Source organism: Bombus bifarius, unplaced genomic scaffold (genome assembly GCF_011952205.1).
Source record: "Bombus bifarius isolate JDL3187 unplaced genomic scaffold, Bbif_JDL3187 scf7180000008205, whole genome shotgun sequence".
NCBI classification, from domain to species: Eukaryota; Metazoa; Arthropoda; class Insecta; order Hymenoptera; family Apidae; genus Bombus; species Bombus bifarius.
In genome coordinates this window covers 22,057-42,997 of record NW_022884509.1, presented here as the reverse complement: position 1 = coordinate 42,997, position 20,941 = coordinate 22,057, and the positions used below count along the sequence as shown (strand labels likewise).

The 20,941-nt window shown below is 40.5% G+C and overlaps 1 protein-coding gene across 3 annotated transcripts; it reads right to left on the bottom strand.

The window, feature by feature from the left end:
• Positions 1-4,089: 4,089 nt before the first annotated feature.
• LOC117210482 (katanin p60 ATPase-containing subunit A-like 2) lies at positions 4,090-20,573 on the bottom strand. 3 transcript variants are annotated; one of them, XR_004488113.1, is made up of 6 exons: positions 20,344-20,571; positions 5,992-6,062; positions 5,378-5,575; positions 5,014-5,302; positions 4,480-4,837; positions 4,090-4,284 (listed from the first exon to the last, which is right to left on the bottom strand). XR_004488113.1 is itself a non-coding variant. In XM_033453548.1 (5 exons), the coding sequence occupies exons 1-5, from the start codon at positions 20,383-20,385 to the stop codon at positions 4,786-4,788; spliced, it is 606 nt and encodes a 201-aa protein (XP_033309439.1). In that variant the 5' UTR covers positions 20,386-20,573; the 3' UTR covers positions 4,749-4,785. The 3 variants fall into 3 exon arrangements, 1 of the variants encoding a protein (XP_033309439.1); XR_004488112.1 differs by having other exon boundaries at positions 4,498-4,837; positions 20,344-20,570; XM_033453548.1 differs by lacking the exon at positions 4,090-4,284 and having other exon boundaries at positions 4,749-4,791; positions 20,344-20,573.
• Positions 20,574-20,941: the final 368 nt, after the last annotated feature.

Here is a 20,941-nt window from a genome sequence, read left to right as displayed (position 1 = left end):
TAGACAGTTGGCTAGATGTTCACAGACTGGCTTAGAGACCCATGGCCCTTGAAAAGGTTTAGAGCCCCACTCTCTATGCAGTAATGAGTGTGACTTGTGTGGGTGGCTGTGTGGCGTCACATGTGGCACAGAACCTTCTAGTAGCTTCTCGACGTGCCCATCTAGAATGTTCCATCCATATCCTCACGCTTCTTCCGGTGTCCGGTTGAAAAAGCATGCACGTGCTAACTGCCGTGGTGCATCTCACGAACGCACGCTGGTGGGGATGGCGCTGGGCAACGAATGGAAGAATCTGTACGATCAAACACTCTATCCGCATGCGACTGATATCGTTGTATTCCAACACCCTTCCTCAACGATATTAGTCGCTTGATCATTGATTCTGCAAATTGCACTTCTGTAACAGAAAATTCAATTTAGTTGCACTTAAACCTTTCGCTTTTTAGGTGGAATGATGAGGTCCCAAGTCTTGTTATTCTCCAGCGAATCCATTTCCTCATCCATTGCCTTTATCCACAGTTCTGCATCTGGCCTTGATAGTGCCTCCTTTCGATCCTTTGGCTCTTCTAGGCTAACTGTCATGTTTAGTGCTCCCATGTACCTATCAGGAGGTATTCCTTTATTTAGTCTTTTTGATCGCCTTGGCTCTGAACCTTGAATATCTTCGGATTCATCTTTGGGTCCTTTTTCTTCAATACTTTCCTTATTGTTATCTCCTGTTTAATTTGCTGTACCTTCAGTAACGGTCTGTTCTTCAAAAATAATTTTTTCTGTCCCGGGTTCCTTATGAGTTTCAAGAAAGATCACATTACGGCTTATCTTTACTCTATCTGTAGCTGTATCGAGTAGTCTGTATGCCTTTGATTCTTCCGAATATCCGACAAACTTTAATTTTTCTGCTTTTTCGTCTAAGTTTCTTCGACACTCTTGAGGTATATGTGCATATGCCATAGTACCAAAAGGACGAAGATTTTTGACGTCAGGTAGTTTAGAATACCATAATTCATACGGCCTCTTACCTGTGTGTTTTGTGGGTAGGAAATTTTGCAGGTAGTTGACTGTGTGTATTGCCTCACCCCAGTACTTCTTGTCCATGTCGGCGTCAATAAGCATACATTTGGCCATTTCTATTAGAGAGCGATTCTTCCTCTCAGCGACTCCATTTTGCTGCGGTGAGTATCCTGCTGTATATTGAATCTTTATACCTTCACTATGCAAGTAATTCCTCAGGTTGTTGTTGACGTATTCCCTTCCTCGATCTGATCTTATTGCTTTAGGTACCTTATTTAATTGATTTTTCATTGATTGCACAAATTCTTTAATATATTTCGTGGTTTCATGTTTTGTTTCCATCAGATATATTTTTGTGAATCTACTGAAATCATCAATTATGGTTAAAGCATACCGTTTCTTACCTGGAGTTACAGTCTGCATTGGGCCACAAACATCTGTATGTATGAGATCCAGAATGCTACTCGTTCTTGTCGTTGATTCTTTAGGGAAAGGTTTTTTCGTCATTTTCCCTTTTATACAGCACTCGCAAATTTCCCTTATTCCGCAGTCCTCTATCTTTATCCCGGTCGCAAGGCCGTTTTCTAATTGCTCTATCGCGTTTATATTTCTATGCCCGAAACGCTTGTGCCAGGTATGTTCACAGCTTTCGTTGTGTTGCTTTTCTTTCGTTGTACATGCGCTTTCAATGGTCGGCAGTAGATATGAATTGCTTGAGGCTTTAGCGAATATTTCCACTACTCCATCTTTTACAATACGACAACCGTCATTCTCGAAGCTTACTTTATAGCCGTCACCCGTTAGTTTTTTCACAGAGAGTAGGTTTGAGCTTAGCTCAGGTATGTACAACACATTGTCAATATGCATGTTTGTTATCTTACCGTTACTTGGGTGCTTTATGATACCTGATCCTTTGCCCTTTATTTGGAGTGCCCTAACTTCGACTGCTAGTAGTACAAAACCCTTTTCATCTGGATTGAAGTTGCTGAAAAAGTTTCTGTCTGCCGTCATGTGGCTCGTGGCCCCTGAGGCAATAATCCATACATGCGTACATCTTGTATCTTTATCACTCATTCCGAGGCAAAGTTCTTGGGAAATTTTCTCAGATGCTCTATGTTCTGTACTCACGAAAGCTTGCTGTTCTTCATCGGATCTATATTCCATTACCTTATTCACTTTATCCTTCTTTGTTTCCCATTTGGCGTATTTACGGCAATCCTTCTTCATGTGCTCGGGTTTTTCACAAAAGAAACATTTCGTATCATTATTTCTACCATCACTTACTTTCATTACCGTCTCATTTTGGTCTGTTGTCCATCCTGAACCTCTGCGCCGCTTATATTCGTCGATGAGCTTTCCTTTGATGAATTCCATAGTGAGATCTGATTCCGGTCTACTTTCCAGGCTGCTAATTAGGGGACTGTATGACTCTGGTAGACTACGTAGAATCATTGCTACCGATATCTCCTCATCCAAGGGTTTTCCTAATGCTGTTAGCCGATCGAACATGTTCAACATTTCTGTTAAGTGTTCTTCCAAATTTCCGCCTTCAGCTAAGTTCATTCGACATATATCCTTGAGCAGAAATACTTTATTCGATAATGATGCTTTCTGATGATAGTTCTTCAGGGCCTCCCATGCTTGCTTCGCCGATCTTGCGCCCCGAATGTGAATAAGCTGACTATCCTCGACAAGTAACCCTATTGTCGCACGAGCCTGATCGTCTTTATCTAGCCAATTTTGATCCATCTTGTCGGGCGCAGGAGTTGGATCTCTGATCACTGTCCAAACTTTATCTTTAATTAATAACAATTTGAGTTTATCTCTCCACGTCTCGTAATTGCTGCCGTTAAGTCTTTGAATCTCGAAACGTGCACTACCTGCCATTGTTATTTTGCTTTAGTCCGCACTTATACACTTATACACTTATATCTCACTGTAATATTTTATGTTAATTGTTTAATATTAACTTTAGTCACGAACTTATTTCAACACTAGCACATTGGGTCTGGGCCCATGTTAGAATTTAATCTTGGAATTAGGATTAATATTCTGTGGAAGACACAATGTTTATGTTGAAATTATACAATGTGATATTTATTAAACAATTATTTCGAGAGTTATAAATGTGCGTTCGGGAATGTAGACAGTTGGCTAGTTATTCACAGACTGGCTTAGAGACCCATGGCCCTTGAAGAGGTTTAGAGCCCCACTCTCTATGCAGTAATGAGTGTGACCTGTGTGGGTGTCTGTGTGGCGTCACATGTGGCACAGAAACTTCTAGTAGCTTCTCGACGTGCCCATCTAGAATGTTCCATCCATATCCTCACGCTTCTTCCGGCGTCCTTTTGAAAAAGCATGCACGTGCTAACTGCCGATGTGCATCTCACGAACGCACGCTGGTGGGGATGGCGCTGGGCAACGAATGGAAGAATCTGTACGATCAAACACTCTATCCGCATGCGACTGATATCGTTGTATTCCAACAACTATGAACTAGAAGATTGCAGAAAAACTGTAAACATTTTCCAAATTTTATTAATTTCATTTCATTTCTTAAAGTCTACAAAACTGTTAATCAACATTAAGCAAATATACAAAATCTTGACGTACAGAATAATGGAGCGAATATTAGAAACGATACTACTAAATCTACAAGCTAAAATATACTATACAAATTTTCTTCAAACTATAAAACATACAAAGTATATATTTCTGAAAATAAAAAATATCGGATCAAACACTCTTCGAACATACTTCGAACGCTCATTATTACGTATATTACCAAATCAATACATATAATATAATATATAAACCAAACCAATGAAAGGCGCAGAGACTGGAGAACATGGGGTCCTCGAGCGTGCAGTACGCTTCAGCATCGCTGCAAACACCAACTCCCTCCGCTTGTCCCAATGCCATCTCGTACGGTGAGACTGCAAACAAAAAATATCCATATATACATCAAGATAGTAATGCGATTTCTAGTTCTACACAATAACATATTTGGAATTTGGAGAAATATTACGATATTTTCTACTTAGAAAACATTGAAATAACGTGATATACGTACCAAGTGGAATTAGTTGTAGCCAGAAGAACTACATTAGAATTCTCATTAGACACTAATCCATCCAATCTAGAAAGAACTTCTGATCTGAATCTCTTTGCAGGTTCAGACAATATACAGTCTCCTTTATTTGTGGCGATCCAGTCAATCTCGTCGATAAAAATAATTGCAGGCGAATGACTATAGGCAAGTTCAAATAAAACCTGTTCAGTTTAACAAATGTATTATTCATTAAATATTATATTCGAAATTCCTTAAATTCATTGCCTCATCACGAATAAGATATCATTTCGTTTTCCAAACAACTATTCTATTTATATATAAATGACGAAAAATAAAATCAAATCTTTTTATACCTAGAATCTCTCCTTCATAGACAAAGGAACAAAGAAACTTACATAGACAAAGCAACTTACACGTATATACTTCTCGGAATCGCCTCTCCATTTGCTGACCAATGAGCTGGCAGTTATGTTAAAAAAGGTGCAATGGCATTCTGTCGCGACTGCCTTCGCTAACATCGTTTTCCCTGTTTTGTATATTTCTTGTAAACACGTACAGAAATGAAAAGAATGCGAGTATCTTTTCTGTACCAGGTAGGCCGTACAGCAAAATACCTTTCCAGGGGGAAAACGGGCCATCAAAAAAGATAGGATACTTAAGGGGATACACAACGGCCTCCTTAACAGCGGTTTTACATTCTTCTAGGCCTATAACGTCATCCCAATGTACATTTAATTTGTTTACTATGATCTCCTGTGACGATACAGAGATAAAATGGCGTCTTCTCTATATTAAGTAAGTGTTACGTAATTTGATATTTGAAGCGTTACTGAAATCACGTCATCGTCGATATACGTTGAACGGTTTATCGACGGGAATTTTATCGTTTAAAAGCTTTACGATACGTATATTAATCGAAAATAACTTACGCATGAGATGTCCTCAGCAATCTTTCGTAATTCCGGGTTATCTGAATAAAGCTTTTCAATGCATTTCAATATCTTCGATTGCATGGATTGTTCCATTGGGACGTTAAATAGCTCTTCTGATGAACGTCCATCACTCTCATTGGGAAATATCGACGTCACTGTCATTGCGAGATTAATATGATTCGTATTGTCATCAGTTATCTTCTGCTGTAGATTCGTCTCTTTCACAGGCTCACTTCTCGCTTGTTTACTAACAGATTTGGCTTTTGTTTCAATACTTCTACAAACACTGGATCATATTGTAATACGATACGTTGAATACGTTGAATACCGTTTAATATCGTTAAATAATTTAAATTCTTCCGTTTTGCTTGCATTTGTCACTTCCCTCGTCATTTCCCTTCCAGTTATTTTCTTACACAATATGGGATATTTTTGAAATTTCATCTTGTAATAATTTTCATACTCTGCAACGATAATTTCCAAATCGATGTTGTCGCAGACCCGATGTTCGGGAGATAGACGAGCTTCCCGGAATAATACATCGCTAATGTCTATATACCTAAAAAAATGTAGTTTTTAATTAATTATAATTTTTAACTGATTAAAAATATTTTTCGCAATGACTGAACACTATAAGATAACCATCAAACAACTGTTTTATCTCTAGGTAAGACAGGCAAAAGAATGTATTTACTATATAAATCCTCGAAGATAATTTCTTGTCTTCTGCTCTTTAATTTCCAATTTTTAGATGGATGAGAATAATTTGAATTTATATTTCATATATTTGTTTATAACTAGTTAATCTACATTATCGATTGAGTTATTCTTAACTACTGAATTACCGATGTCGAATTTTCAAATTTGGTTTCGCCTTCTCTTTCCACGATGTCCACTGATTTCTATTTCGATTGGTCACTGACACTATTCAAAAGAATTGGAACTAGGAATATATTTTAATTATAATATACTCACCCATTGTGTTCCAAATAATCACATACAAGGTATAATATGTTCCGATGACGTTCCGAAATACGACTCTCCTCCTAATATAATTACTTTTTCATTACAATAATATAAGTTTTTTCATGTAATTTTTTGTTACATTTGCGAATTCAACGAGTTACACATGATTTTTCATGAAACACGAACGTTAAAAATATTTGATACAGCCTAATTATAAAAATTGTTAGAAGCAAAAGTCATAGATACTATGTGCGAGTATCGCATGAAACGAACAGCTATTAAGAGAACTGCAGCAATATTACAAATCAAATAACAAAACACACTCGTCTGTGACGTGGAAATTCTAAAATCTAAAATCTAGAATATTCCTTACCCTTTTTCGCAGATTATAAAATATCTTATTCATACTATCTTGCATCGATAAATCACCGTTCATAGTGACACTTTCAAATCGCCTATCGTTTCTCAATGGATACGAGAATTTCCGTTTATTACTTTAAAAACAACCCGTCCATTACGTTTCTCTTAAAAAATTCTTTCAACTCCGTTGAAAAGCGAGCATCAAACAAGAGGCAAACGATTTGTTGCCATGGAAATATTTGGTTCACACATAAGCAACGCACAAATATAATGATAGAATAGCTGAGTGTGTGTACTTTATAGTAAGATGGATGCAACATGGAAATAGAAAGAGAACACCATGTATAGATACTTCCTGTCCTTGTTTAATCAGGCATGCACACTAGTGGACACTGACGCTGCTCGTATACCGCTGTTACATATTTCCTGTACAAGTGCGCGTCATTAGACAAGGACGGAACATCCTCTCTCTACTTCTCTATCGCGTTTTTAGTTCGCTCACGCGCTCTGTACTTATATCTATTACATTTCCACCATAAGCAGCGGCCGTGCAGTGACTTACAAAAGTTCCGAACGGTTCCATCCTGGGCGGACGGTTAATTGCGTTCGGTACTTCGAGGCAGGAAGGTGAGTACAGAATCGCTCCTCTTAGTACTCTTATTAGAAGTGTTATCATCGAATATAAGTTTTTTCAATAAATTTTTATCGTTTTACAATCTTTCTAGAATACAATGACGTCAGCAATCGATCATTTTCGCGAATTTATTGTAAATTAATTGGGGGAATATCTGGAGTTCTTTATCGGTTTCGACTGTAAAATCAGCAACTATTCGAATTTTTCATTCATAATTGTGACGTTTTCGACTCTTCCGTTGCCAAGACCCTCTTGAGAGATTTTTGGCACGTTCCATCACCCTTGTTAAACGAGTGCACATTGGTGGATATATTGATTTTAAAAACCAATACGTGAACGAGGTTTATTATCTCACTGGGACAAAGAAATCCGTTTTATTCGCGAATTTTCCGTGTTTCTTCTTAATTTTCGTGAGTGTCTGGCGCGGAGCATTATTTGAATGAACTTCTCATCGTTCAGATTATTGTAATATCGTGATGTAATATGTTTACAAAACGTGGACAACAGAGATGTTAATCGGACAGAAAAGACGATTGTGGCTTAACTTGAACTATTCATACCAAACGTACAGAACACAGCGCAATCCACACTCTCTCGGCAACGCCACTCGCAACCTTCGTCTCCGCTCAACTCGCACTCGGCTCCTCGACTCGCACTCTCGTTCTCGACTCGCGCTCTGCTTTTCGACTCACTGTTGTCGCATTCCATTGCCCTTTTCCTAGGCCCACCGCACACGTGTTCTGCAGACGCTCGTGGCCAGGGTCACGTAGGTCTTTTCCACGAAACTATGCACTTGAAAAGACCGATGACACATTGATGGGCCCGACGGCGCCTCGGCTCTCGCGACACTGTTCATAGTTCGTCCGATATTGCCCAGGCCTTTCGTCCACGATACTACATTCGGCCATCCTGCAATAACATCTGCCCTCAGATGTTGCCTTCTATCTCGCTGTCATCAGATGCGTCACTTTCGGCATTTAGGACCCAAGGTTTCATAAAATCGAGGTGTGCACGGGTCCTTCCTCAGGTACTGCTTCGCACGCTTTCTTCTTTTCTTGTAATTTCGCAGGTTCCCTTCTAGCTTACCTATGTTTCGTTGGGTTAGGCTACAGTCAAGGCAGTTGGACACCACGTGTTCGACCTTTTCGCGTAACCCCTTGAACCAGAAGTCCTTCTTGACCATAGCTTCTGTTTTGGTAACCTCGAAATGCCCACGCTCGTGCGCTTGCCTGACTACCTGAGCCCGCATCGCCTTCGATACTACTATTAGCACATCGTCCTCACACTCCTTATACAAAATATTGTTTCTTACTACCTGCCCATCGGCCTGACTGCACGTTGCGGCGTCCAAAATCCTACGGACTTCAGTGTCCTTGTTCTGTGCCCTTCTCAACCGTGCAATCAGCCCGTCTTCACTCTCCGTTACATACATAGTGCTCGGCAGGGGGTTCCTACTCGGAGCATCTACATGCTGCATACTTTTCCCCGGCCGATGACGGCCGATGACCTGATACGTAATCTCGCCTAGTAACAAGGCCCATCTAGCCACACGCACACACAAATCTTTCTTTCTAACTACACCTATCGGACTCGCATACTCCAAGTCTGACGATTTGATGACACCCTCGTTTATCCACGCTTCCATCAGATCATCTACTTCCTTTCTTTCCGACGGCGCCAGTCTTCGCGGTCTTCGCGCTACCGGTTTGTCGCTTTTCAGAACTATTTTCTCGGTTATTCCGACGTCTCGCTTCTTCTCCGGCCTATACCCTTTAATAATATCCCGAATGGCTTCGCGGTAATGAGGTTCTCGTACATGTGACAAGTCGATCTCGTCGGATTGTTCTATCGCGTTTACTCTCAGTACATCCGGCGCGTCCTCGTGACCGTCGGTCTGATCGTCGAGTCGTAAAAATGTCACCTCGCCCCGTTTGACTCGCAACTCTACCTGGTCTAAAAAGTCGGTACCTAAGAGTAGACTGTGCCTTGTCATTACCTTATTCGAGACAACATGCAGAGTGACAGTAAAGTCGCACCCGTCGACCGTCATTACCCTTGTGAACTCGCCCCAGGTACTATTGCCAGCGGAACCAAAACCATCAAACTTAAGTTTGCAGTTTCCCAGAGGTGGTGATCCTAACCTCACATACTCATCCGCTCGTATGAACGTAAGGTTACTACCTGTATCCACTAATGCCACAAACCTACAATCATCTATCGCCACTTCCTTCACATACTTCCCCTTTTCGGATCTTGACACTACGCAAGTCTCTTTCGGTTGTGCCGCACACCTCGCTGCAATATGTCCAAATCCGCTGCACTTGAAACACCTAACACCTTCTCCCCTCTCCGGACACTTAACACTTAGATGATCCTCACTACCGCAAATGAAGCATCTTCTTTTCTTCATTGCATCTACAGATTGACTGGGCTTCCCGTTCTTCTGGGTTTTAGCCGACTTCACAATCGACTTTGCTCTGCGACTCTTCTGTTCTTCGTACATTACTAACCTCTTCCTCAACTCTTTGATTGACGTAGCGCCGTACAATACAGCTTTATTGTTCTCGTCGTCTATTATTCCATCCACTATGTATTCCACCTTTGCTTCCTCCTCCATGTCCACATGGCTGGCTATTTCGAGCATGCGGTACATGTAAGCCAAACATGCTTCATCACTCTCCTTTTTTGTTTCTTCAAGTTTCTGATGAACTTGCCTACTGTTGACTTTCCTCGAAAATTCTTTCACTAGCCCCCTCTTCAACTCATGCCAAGTCCTGGCATGACACTCGAAGCTCGCAAATATTTTCGCTGATCCCTTCAGCAGCTTCCTGGCGTAGACTGCCTTCTGCCCATCCGACCACATGCACGTATCAGCGACTTCCTCGAACGACTCGAACCATCGTTCGACATTTTCACCTCTGTTGCCACTAAACGACTCTAATGCATCTTCGACGTCTCTAAAACTCAGCGTCGAACCAACACATGCCCTTCGACAACATTCGTCACGGTCCTGATACACCCTTCGCGTACCTCTCTTGTATCCTCTGGCGTTTTTTCTGTCATCTTCATCCTCACTTTCGTCGTCGCTTTCTTCTTCCGACGATATGTCATTACCATCCATGGCCGCTCGTAGCCGTGCGCGTAATTCTACATTTCTTCCCGTCGTTTTTAAACCCAAACTAGCGAGGCGCTCCTTCAACTCCTTCGTATTCATTTTCTCAACATCCTCATCTTCGTTGCAATCGCGCTCAGCTCTCTGTACATTTTCTAAATCTCGTTGACCGGTTAGCTCTTCACCGCCCGTCGATCCCTTACGATACGATTGTCCAGCCCTACACGCCCGATTCAGCCTTGCAATCAGCACTGACCTCGCACCCGATATAGGGAGGTTCATTCGCGCGAGCTTATTCCTCAGCTCCTCCAGCGTCAAACCCTCTTCACCCGACAACCGTTCGTCCCCGACGTTGGCCATTTTTCACACAACACAAACTTAAACAGTCAACGATATCGTCTTTTACCGCACCGCGTACCGGTAAATTCACAACTAGCTCGAATAGCTCTGTTAAACCGTTTCGTTTTCTGTCTTGTCCAATCCCGGACTAGCCCCCAAAAATATGTAATATCGTGATGTAATATGTTTACAAAACGTGGACAACAGAGATGTTAATCGGACAGAAAAGACGATTGTGGCTTAACTTGAACTATTCATACCAAACGTACAGAACACAGCGCAATCCACACTCTCTCGGCAACGCCACTCGCAACCTTCGTCTCCGCTCAACTCGCACTCGGCTCCTCGACTCGCACTCTCGTTCTCGACTCGCGCTCTGCTTTTCGACTCACTGTTGTCGCATTCCATTGCCCTTTTCCTAGGCCCACCGCACACGTGTTCTGCAGACGCTCGTGGCCAGGGTCACGTAGGTCTTTTCCACGAAACTATGCACTTGAAAAGACCGATGACACATTGATGGGCCCGACGGCGCCTCGGCTCTCGCGACACTGTTCATAGTTCGTCCGATATTGCCCAGGCCTTTCGTCCACGATACTACATTATATTTCGTTTAAAAAGATTAAAATTGATGTCGAGAAGAAATGAAACAAGGTGCTCGGGCATTCCATCGTTTCCCGGGGAAAGAGAAATATGATAAAAACGGTCGTTCTTCCTTCTGCCATTTTCGTCCATTACCAAAATGGTATGACCCAAATGTCCCGGGCCGTGAATCAATCAAGCGAATTTTGAATAATTTTTGAATAATATCCAGTTAATAATTTGTGAAACAAATTAATTTCATTTTATTGTTGGAAACAAATTAGTTGGATTTTTCTTTCTTTAGCAGTTTTCGCCGGAGTTGACCTGACGTGCTACTTCAGTTTCCATCTTCGCTTCTCGAAACTTCCAACGTCCTTGGTGTTGGAGTCTCCTTGCCCAGGTGAGTACATAGCTTCTAGATACTCGTCGCTGTTCATCCTTACGAGCCTCTCGAGCTTTAGTTGTCAATTGTTATCGTTAAGGGAAGAGAAGCTCGCGACAGATGTTATCGAACAAATCGTTTGTTCTCGAAAAGTTCGAACTTGTTCGTTGCGTTTGAATATATATGGACGGACGCCATTTTTCATGACATCTTCATGATTTGTCATGTCGTGAGTATAGCTTCTGACTACCATATGTTTGTGATTTATGTGAAATTTGACCATTATACCGTGATAGAAAAATATTTCCAATGAATTATAAATATTTTACATTGTGAATTATAAATATTTGTTACAAATTATATCGTACTTGAGGTGAAAATGAACCATATATCTGCTTATGGAATACGAGGTAGTAAATCATTCGAAACATAATAACGATTAATTAAGCACATATACAATAACGTTTACGAATGAATATTGCGAATTATTGTATGGCTTTAATGCGGTATTTAATGTTTTGATTGCGGTCTTTGAAATGGTATCATAGGTGCTGATATAATATCGCGCGAAAAAGGAAAGACCAGTGGTTAATATTGCAAGTGCACCAGTGCGTTGCGCTCGTCGGGGGTGGTTTTGACGCCGGTGCCGAGGAGAGACGCAGAACGTGTTCGATCGACCCGCGAACGTAGCCCGTGCTCATACTGCGACAGAGTTCGTTTCAGTTAGGCTCAGTCGCTGTTTGTCCGTCGACAGCGTATAGTCGCATCGGCCTACGATTCCTTTTTTCTTCTTGTTTCTTGCGAACTCTCTCGCAACAGCCGTTCTATACGTACGCCGCCAGTATATCGCGTGATCATCGTTCCCGTTGCTACCCTTACCCTCTCACGTCCTTCGCAGAAGACCTCCCTTTGGTTTTTCCTTGTTTGGAAGGAATTCATCGCTCGGACACATGGACTGCGAAGCACGAGGGTTGATCGAGGCATCAGCGTGATGTACTTTTCAGGTTTCATGTTTTCTCTATGATACTTTCTAAGGAGAATTTGGAAGATATACATTTTTAGGAAATAAAGGTTTTTATGGAGTCATCAATAGGTTAGAATTTAATTAACTCTCTTGTTTATTCGACCAATCGCGGGGAGATGTAATCGCAAGGAGAGACGTCAACGGGGGTCGTAAATCCCCGTTACGATTATAACAATCGACACCACGAATTGATCGATCCCCTGATTTCCGTTGAGATAATAGGGGTGATTGAGGTTGTATAACCCTGGGATTCACAGAATTATAAATTATATATTTCCAGCACTTAGATTACACTGACGTAGAGAAATAAGCAATTAACAACTTGTCGCACGAAGCTAAGATAGATATATGCGTTAGAGCAGGGCTCTTATAATTAGATTTAGTGTATTAGTGGACGTAGCACTATGAGATTTAGGAGAGGAAATGTATGCTCGACAATACCGAGACCGACTCTCGCGTTATGCTTAGACTGCCCCGCTGGGCATTAGCGTATACTTAGTAGTTGACTTTTCCAACGATGTAGAAGAAGTGAAGTTGAGTGACGATGCTGTGTCCGAGGAAAGCTAAGGATGGGTGTGTCTAGCGCACGGGACCATCGGATTTGTTGGGGCCGATGTTATTTAGGAGAGTGAGGGAATAGGCTTCGTTTTTAATTGGTTAAACGAAGGGTCTTAAATGCCCTCGAGAGAAAGTGGTTAGTGGGAGGAAAGTTGCAGCGTGCGTGAGAAAAACCAACTTTCCCTTGTCCAGCCGTGGTAGACAATAGTGTTCAGAAATTCCTCAGAACCAGATGTTTGTTTTGTTTAAAGGACCTTTGCAGGCAAGTGACTCGGGTTTATGACGGGTGCTTAAGGATATTGAGGGTACGCCGTACGGAAAAGCGGACATCTGGTGTCCGTCTGGCCCGCGGTGTGTGACCTGGGCCAGGCAGAGAGGCCCGGCGTAACATCCTCCCCCCGTTGAGAGGGTACCGATCAAAATTTCATTAAAGGTGGAGTTAATTGGAGCAGCCGCCCGACTCCTTGTTGATTGCTGATTGTCCTTATTCTGCTTGATCGGGTTGGCTCGTTGGTAGGACGAGCTGTGTGGCATGTCGTTCCAAGATGCTCGTTGCCGTATGACTTGTGGTAGTCTGGATGAGGCCGTTGTCGCCAGGGTGACTTCGCAGATACGGTCGAAAGTCCGGTGCGTTGAGGATATGTTGTCTTCCTTGCGTTCTGGATCGCTGTGGTCATCTGCATTGCCTGGCGACTTTCTATTGCGGTTCACGAACCAGGAAGTGTCGTGAAACAGCTCGGCCCATGAAGTATCGTGAGACACCTCGTCCCAGGAGGTGTCGTTGTACAACTCGCCGATTTCACAAAGGCACGTGAAATCCATGTGTGGTTGCACAATGAAGACGTGAAGGAGGTCTACGGTGGATTGGGGGACAGGGCTCCCCCCGCTGATACATTCGTATCGCGCCTTCTTGATGATGCTTGGTGGTTGGACCGGCGTGGTCCAGTTTACTGCGAAAGACAGAATTGGAGGCATCTTACCTTCCGTTTGGTTAGGTTTGGATCTGGAGCGGGAAGATTTTGCATCTCGGTCCAAGATGCTCGGCTCCGTATGAGTCATTGCCGTCCGTAGGTGCCGTAGCTGCCAGGGAAAATGGATGGCCAGGCCTAAGGGTTGTTGCGTTGAGAGTAAGTGGTCCACCTTGTAGGCTGCACTGACATCGACGAGTGTGGTGTTTTGTTTCAGCCCATTCGTCGGTGTGCTCCATTTCGGCGATAATGTAGTAGGAGACGGCATGTCGGCTGGTAAGGTTTCATCCGTCTGTTGATCCAGAGACTCTTGAGCGGCTGTCTGATTCAAAGCGTCTGATGGCGTGGAATCAGATTGTTGCGATGCTGATGATGTGAGCGAGGTTGTCGTTGGGTCTCGGGTGGGTGACACGTTGTGAGTGTCACGCGATGAGGTCCGCATGTCATGCGACAAGATCGGCGTCCGAGTCGATGCGATATTCTCCGTCGGCTCGGGTTTCACGCATGAATCGCGTGTTTTTGTTGTCGACGGGGTTGTTGCAGATATTTGTTCAAAGAGACCTAGGAACCGCACGTCAAGCTCCCGATGCTCTTGCGATAACGAATCTAAACCCTCAGCTTCCCCCTCATCTAACCCATCTAGCTCGTCTTGAACCGCGAGTATCGTCCTCCAAATTTCATCGAACGAGTTGCGGCAAGATATTAGGAAGATTCTGTTTGCCTTCCCAGACGCTTCGTATTCATCGAGTTCGCGCCTTATGGTTGCAAGTCGACGGGCTACGGCGCCTCGTCTCCGCCGTAACGTGCTGATTAGTTCAGCTTGGGCCATATTTGATTTTAATAACAGGAACGATCTTGTTTGATCAAATGGACGTTGATCTGGGACTCGGTTGATGATCGTTACGATGCGGCGTTGGCTCGTGTAGATGCTGAGCGACGGAGGTGCTCCTCTCCGATGGCGGTTCCCTTGATCAGCTGACTAAGTGGTTGGAACTTGGATTTCACGCGACACTGTATAGTCACTGGTCAGTGCACTTTTTGGGCGACACGAAATCCGGCTCGAAGGACCATGTAATTTCGACCAATCGCGGGGAGACGTAATCGCAAGGAGAGACGTCAACGGGGGTCGTAAATCCCCGTTACGATTATAACAATCGACACCACGAATTGATCGATCCCCTGATTTCCGTTGAGATAATAAGGGGTGATTGAGTTTGAATAACCCTGGGATTCACAGAGTTATAAATTATATATGTCCAACACTTAGACTACACTGATGCCGAAATAAATAGCTAACAACTTGTCGCACGACGATAAGACAGATATGTGCGTTAGAGCAGGGCTCTTATAATTGGATTCAATGTATTAGTGGACGTAGCACTATAAGATATTTAAGAGACGAAGTGTATGCTCGACAATACCGAGACCGACTCTCGCGTTATGCTTAGACTGCCCCGTTGGGCATTAGCGTATACTTAGTAGTTGACTTTTCCAACGATGTAGAAGAAGTGAAGTTGAGTGACGATGCTGTGTCCGAGGAAAGCTAAGGATGGGTGTGTCTAGCGCACGGGACCATCGGATTTGTTGGGGCCGATGTTATTTAGGAGAGTGAGGGAATAGGCTTCGTTTTTAATTGGTTAAACGAAGGGTCTTAAATGCCCTCGAGAGAAAGTGGTTAGTGGGAGGAAAGTTGCAGCGTGCGTGAGAAAAACCAACTTTCCCTTGTCCAGCCGTGGTAGACAATAGTGTTCAGAAATTCCTCAGAACCAGATGTTTGTTTTGTTTAAAGGACCTTTGCAGGCAAGTGACTCGGGTTTATGACGGGTGCTTAAGGATATTGAGGGTACGCCGTACGGAAAAGCGGACATCTGGTGTCCGTCTGGCCCGCGGTGTGTGACCTGGGCCAGGCAGAGAGGCCCGGCGTAACATCTCTTATAATAGGTATTCCAATTTTTTAATATATAAATTTAGTTTCCTCTATGGTGTTAGAGAACATAATGCGGGCATTTTATGATATAACGAATATATTCGTATATATTTTAGTTTATTCATTCGTCAAATTTCCCTAGTAGGCCGGCCTGCAGCTCACATGCAGCACTTAGTAAAAATTTGTTTTGTTAGAGGTTGGCCATTCTTCTTGCTATAAAAATATCGTGAAGTCATATCATATGATAAAGAACCTTCTGAAAGCTAGATGCTCGATAACGAGCCTAATGATTCTCGGTAGTTTGTAATGTCAAGCTTTGAATTGGCGAGATCGCTCTGCTGTCAAACCGCCGTCCAGCGGCGACCACATTCTTTAACCACGTTCAAGGGGTATATCACGCTACAGAAACCATCAAAGGGTTTGCAAGTTAGTTGCCTTTTAGAAGTGGGGCAGTTGGTTGTTACATGTAATCCGTAGTTGCTGGCTGTTCTCCTTAGTCGTCATACATCATAGAGACGACAGTTATAGTCGCCAGTTGTCCTTGCTAATGGTTGCTTGTTGTCGCTAGTTAGTTCTCGTTATCGTTATGTATTCCATCAATCACGCGAAATTTAACGTATGGGAATTTATTCTTCTTTATTCTTTCTGTAGGAAGATTTTTTAAGACGAGGAAAATATAGAATATTTTAAGACGATGGTAAGGTTTGAATTTAAGTAACTGTTTTATGATACAACAAAGTGGAAAGACGATTTAATTTTATAAAGTTTAAGGTAATTTTTTAAAAAACTTCGAATTTAAAAGATTCAAATAGATATCTTAAACGTGATTAAACCCTCCATATCGTAAGAAATTAAATGAAATTGCGCAAGAAAGTTAATACATTTAATGTATTATTTTAAACATTTATTTAAAAACATTTATTTAAAATTTAAGTGTAGGCGTTGACGCGCGCGCGCCATTCGAAGCATTTGTCAGTTCGTTACATCTGCGGTAAAAGTTGTAACTACGAAGAAGCTTAACATATGGTGCGTCTCAAGACGACAGTAAAAAGTATTAAGAGATTTTTCGAGATTTTTTCTTTTAAGTTTCCAAGTACTTTTTCTATTTAACTTCTTTTTTTTGCATTTTCTCACAATATTCGATAAATAGAGACGAAATATGACAGTTCTTAGTTCGGGGATTTATTGGTTCGAAAGTTACTTCAAAAGTGTTTCTGGAGTTCGTGCGGTTAATACTTTTAAACTACTGAGTACGACTTATTCCGTATGGCTGGACAAATCTTTGTTGATACTGTAAGCGTAACTGGTCCGGATATTGTCTTGTGGAGATAGAAAAATACACGAAGTATTGATTGAACTACATATTTTTTTAATTCTTTTTTAATTCTTTTAGTTCTTCATATATTGATAATAAAACGATATTCCGCTACTTTGAGCACAATATAGTAATGTTTAAATAAATAATAAAATTTACGCATTTCGTCTTCATGCGTCGATAAGAAAATGCAAAAAAAGTTAAAGAAAGATGATGCGCAGACGCGAAGTTTAGTCAGCAATAATATTTAAAACCTCTAAAATATATTGTACACATTTATTTGCAAATAAGCTCAATGAAATTGAACTGTAACTGTGTTTCCAATAATGTCTTCGATGTATTGCTCGCCATTATGTCGGATTAACAGCTCTAAGTGATCGACCTTAATCACTAAATGGCGGCCGTGATTCAGTGGTATAGCTTTACATATGACGGACATCGCAGGCGCTTGTAAGACGTCCATTGTGAAACGTTTCCAATAGCACCGTTTATGTGATGGTGAAATCTGAATATATATATCGCTGAAATATATATCGCTTATCACTTGAGTCTGACACGATCGTTTTTAAATAGAATCACAATTTTTTATTCTTTACAAAATCAGTCTATAAAGATTATGTGCAAATAAAATAGATAAATAGATAAATGGTTGTACAAACTTATAAAACAGATATTACAAGTATATCTAAATAAATGATATATTTATAAATTGTAATATTTGATCTAAAGTTTAAATAAATAAAAGAGATACTCGTGACTTACAATAAAAGTATTTTTTTTCAATTTTTAAACAAAGCAAAAGTGGATAACAATTTTTCAAAATGTAAAAATCAACACAATGGTTGGTTTCTTTAATTAATCAATAACGTTTAAAGTTAATTAATGTCCAGAGTGGTTTGTACATTTTGTATTTCGCCGTATTTCAACGTTCGATGTGTAAATAAAACTTGATGCCTGAAATATCGAAAAAATAATTAAATCCGATCGTTCCGTCGAATTTGCAAATTGTATACTCGTGTAAAATCGAGTGCGCTTGTGTATGCTGATACGAAAAGTGGTAGTATATTTTTCTTTTTTCGATTATCGTTATCACTTTTTGTGTGGAAAAATTAATTCCGTGAAATGGAAGTGCAATCAATACGGCTTATCATGAAATAATAGCACAACGACGGTACATATTGGTATTGACGTCAGCTTCACAAAATTTCTCGAGTATCGCGGTCGACTATTTGGGTTAAGAATTCATTTTCAAGGTTCTACAAGCACGAGTATCTTATGGATATGAAATTTTCAGTGTACATTTTAATAACCATATTCCATATTGCATGCTGCGGTCCAAGAAAAATCCGCAGTTAATATTCTGCTAATCCCTGCTGCTTTTAAAGACCATAAGTAGTCGTCCGTAAGGTTTAAAAGATTTCGAGTAGATTTGTATTACGTATTTTATCTTCTAATTTTTAAAGAGAGGGTCGTGTTTAATTAATTGAAAATGACGAAACTGTAATGGGACATTATTATCAAATATTAAACGTGGTTCCATTGGGTACTTTTATGGTCTTTGCGAGATATATATGCATTATACGTTGCTATTAGCAACGCGTAGCGATGAACGATGGAGAGCAGTACCTTCGTTATCTCGTCTCGGTTGTGTACATATCAGTAATGCACAGTACTCGTACTAAATATCTTACAAATTCCATACAGATTTTCAGATTAGTTTCGAATAATACCAACACGACCATGATAGTCACAGTACAGTATTAAATGGTGCCACTATGCATAATACACTCCTAAAATGTTTCTACAAATATATTTGTCCGAATATTTTTGTCAGCTACTATATCCTAACCACGATTTATTAAACAATATATAGATTTAAAAAAGAATATATAACGACATTACTTGTTTAGGCTAGATTGGTTTAACTTGTATAGTTTTAGTAACTGTGTAAGATCAAACAAGAACTTATCGTTAGTTTGGCGAGATTTGATTACACGAAGCAACATAATTGCTTTGAAACTCAGGACAGAAAACAATGTCAACCGGTAGACGCGTTTGTCTGGTGAACGTGTAATGCGTGAATAATAGATAGCGACAATCACGCGAACGCTAGTTACAGCTGACTTGGCTTACATTGTAGCATTCAAACTAGAGTATACGAGCCGTAAGCACTATTGAAAGTTCAAAGGCCGACTAGTGAGCTTCATCCTATCTCATTTTTTAATCAGGCGATGGATCGACGAATCGTATTGATTTCGAGGATTATTATAGTTCTGTGGAAATTTTAAAGCGTGGTTTGTCTAATCTTGTCTCGTTAGCTCCAGACTCTTTGGCGAGCAGCCTGAAACTTGATCCAGTTTCGAGAAAATGAAAAATTCGTTTCTTCTCTTTGCTTCCCTGTTCCTTCTTTCCTCCTTTTTCCCTTTTTACATCGCGTTAAGACCCGTTAAGTAATATTGACTGCCGTGGACGCTGGCTGAGAAGTGCACTTTATAACTAGCTTTAAAATCACTGACGTCGATGAGGACAAAGGTAAGTTAGAGGGTTATTTATCTGAGCTGGTGTTATTCGACCTGAACTCTGCAGCTTTTCAGAGTTTCTTTCGTTTTTCTTTTAAGAGCAGAGATGTTAACTGGTCTCTTGTTACGTATAAGAAGTATGTACTAAAGCTTATTTATCACCAATTGGTTGCTCAAAGTCGAGATATACATACCTATATTATATTAATACGTTACAGAAGATTACGCGTTAGTTAGCTTATGAGAATTTATAGTGTGTCACAGATCACAAAAGCAGAAAGACTACTTTTTCATAAACGATATATGTATATGAATTGAAAGTTTAACTATTACGTCATATACTTCTCTCGATAAACGTCGTCGAGTGCATATTGTTAAAGAATATTAGCCATTTGAATTCAATAGTTTCGAAGATACTAATGCTTCTGTGAAGTTTTTGCAGGCTGTTAATTTTTTATTGAGATACTACAAATTTTAAATAACTTCGATTAGAAATAAAAATCACATTACATTAACGCGTAGAATGTAACGTAACGTAGATAATGTAAATATAAATTATATTACAAGGATACAATACGGGTAGGTAATGTGAAACATTCTGGTTAAAATTGCATCCTTTGAAGGCTAGGACACACAGTACTTACGAAGTAGATTAAGTACCAAATGGGGTACTTAAGAAAATTCATGTTGTCATTGTTTAATAAACATCTTCAGCTAATAGCTTTCTGCAAAAGCTGGTTTAAGTTATGCTAGCTTATTCCTTATTAATTGCAATTATATTGTTCGTATCTCCTAGAGGATTAACAATCCATTTTTATAATGGATAATAAAAGTAAATTCCTATTAGGTTGTCCCAAGTTTCTTTCGTTTTATAAAGAAATGACAGTTATGTTATTCTATATTATTTTATATTAAATTGGAAAAAGGTGGATCACACGTAATTCAATAAAATAATATAAAACGAAAAATGTTGTACATCTATTACTTTCTTATAAAACGAAAGAAACTTTTGGAACAACCTAATATTTCTCTACTACGACGCTTCTACAGTGCTAAAATATTTGATAAAAATGTTAAGAAATTCTAATATTGATTTAAGCGTATCGATTTATCTGCTCTTCATATTTGATCAAACAGAAATTGTTAATTATGATTTCCACTTAAAAGCGGATTGCATATTATGAGGATAAATTATCAAATTCATCTCTAATATACACATTAGAGAATCATTCATAGCCGCAA

What these genes read in the sequence shown, in the direction of transcription:
- LOC117210482 (XM_033453548.1), bottom strand. Translation starts at nt 20,385, where the DNA reads ATGAATTTTCTTAAGTACCCCATTTGGTACTTAATCTACTTC. An exon ending in GATTATTTGGAACACAATGG is followed by an intron (nt 5,576 to 5,991) that starts GTGAGTATATTA and finishes ACATTTTTTTAG; the next exon opens with GTATATAGACATTAGCGATG. An exon ending in GTGACAAATGCAAGCAAAAC is followed by an intron (nt 5,303 to 5,377) that starts GGAAGAATTTAA and finishes AATATGATCCAG; the next exon opens with TGTTTGTAGAAGTATTGAAA.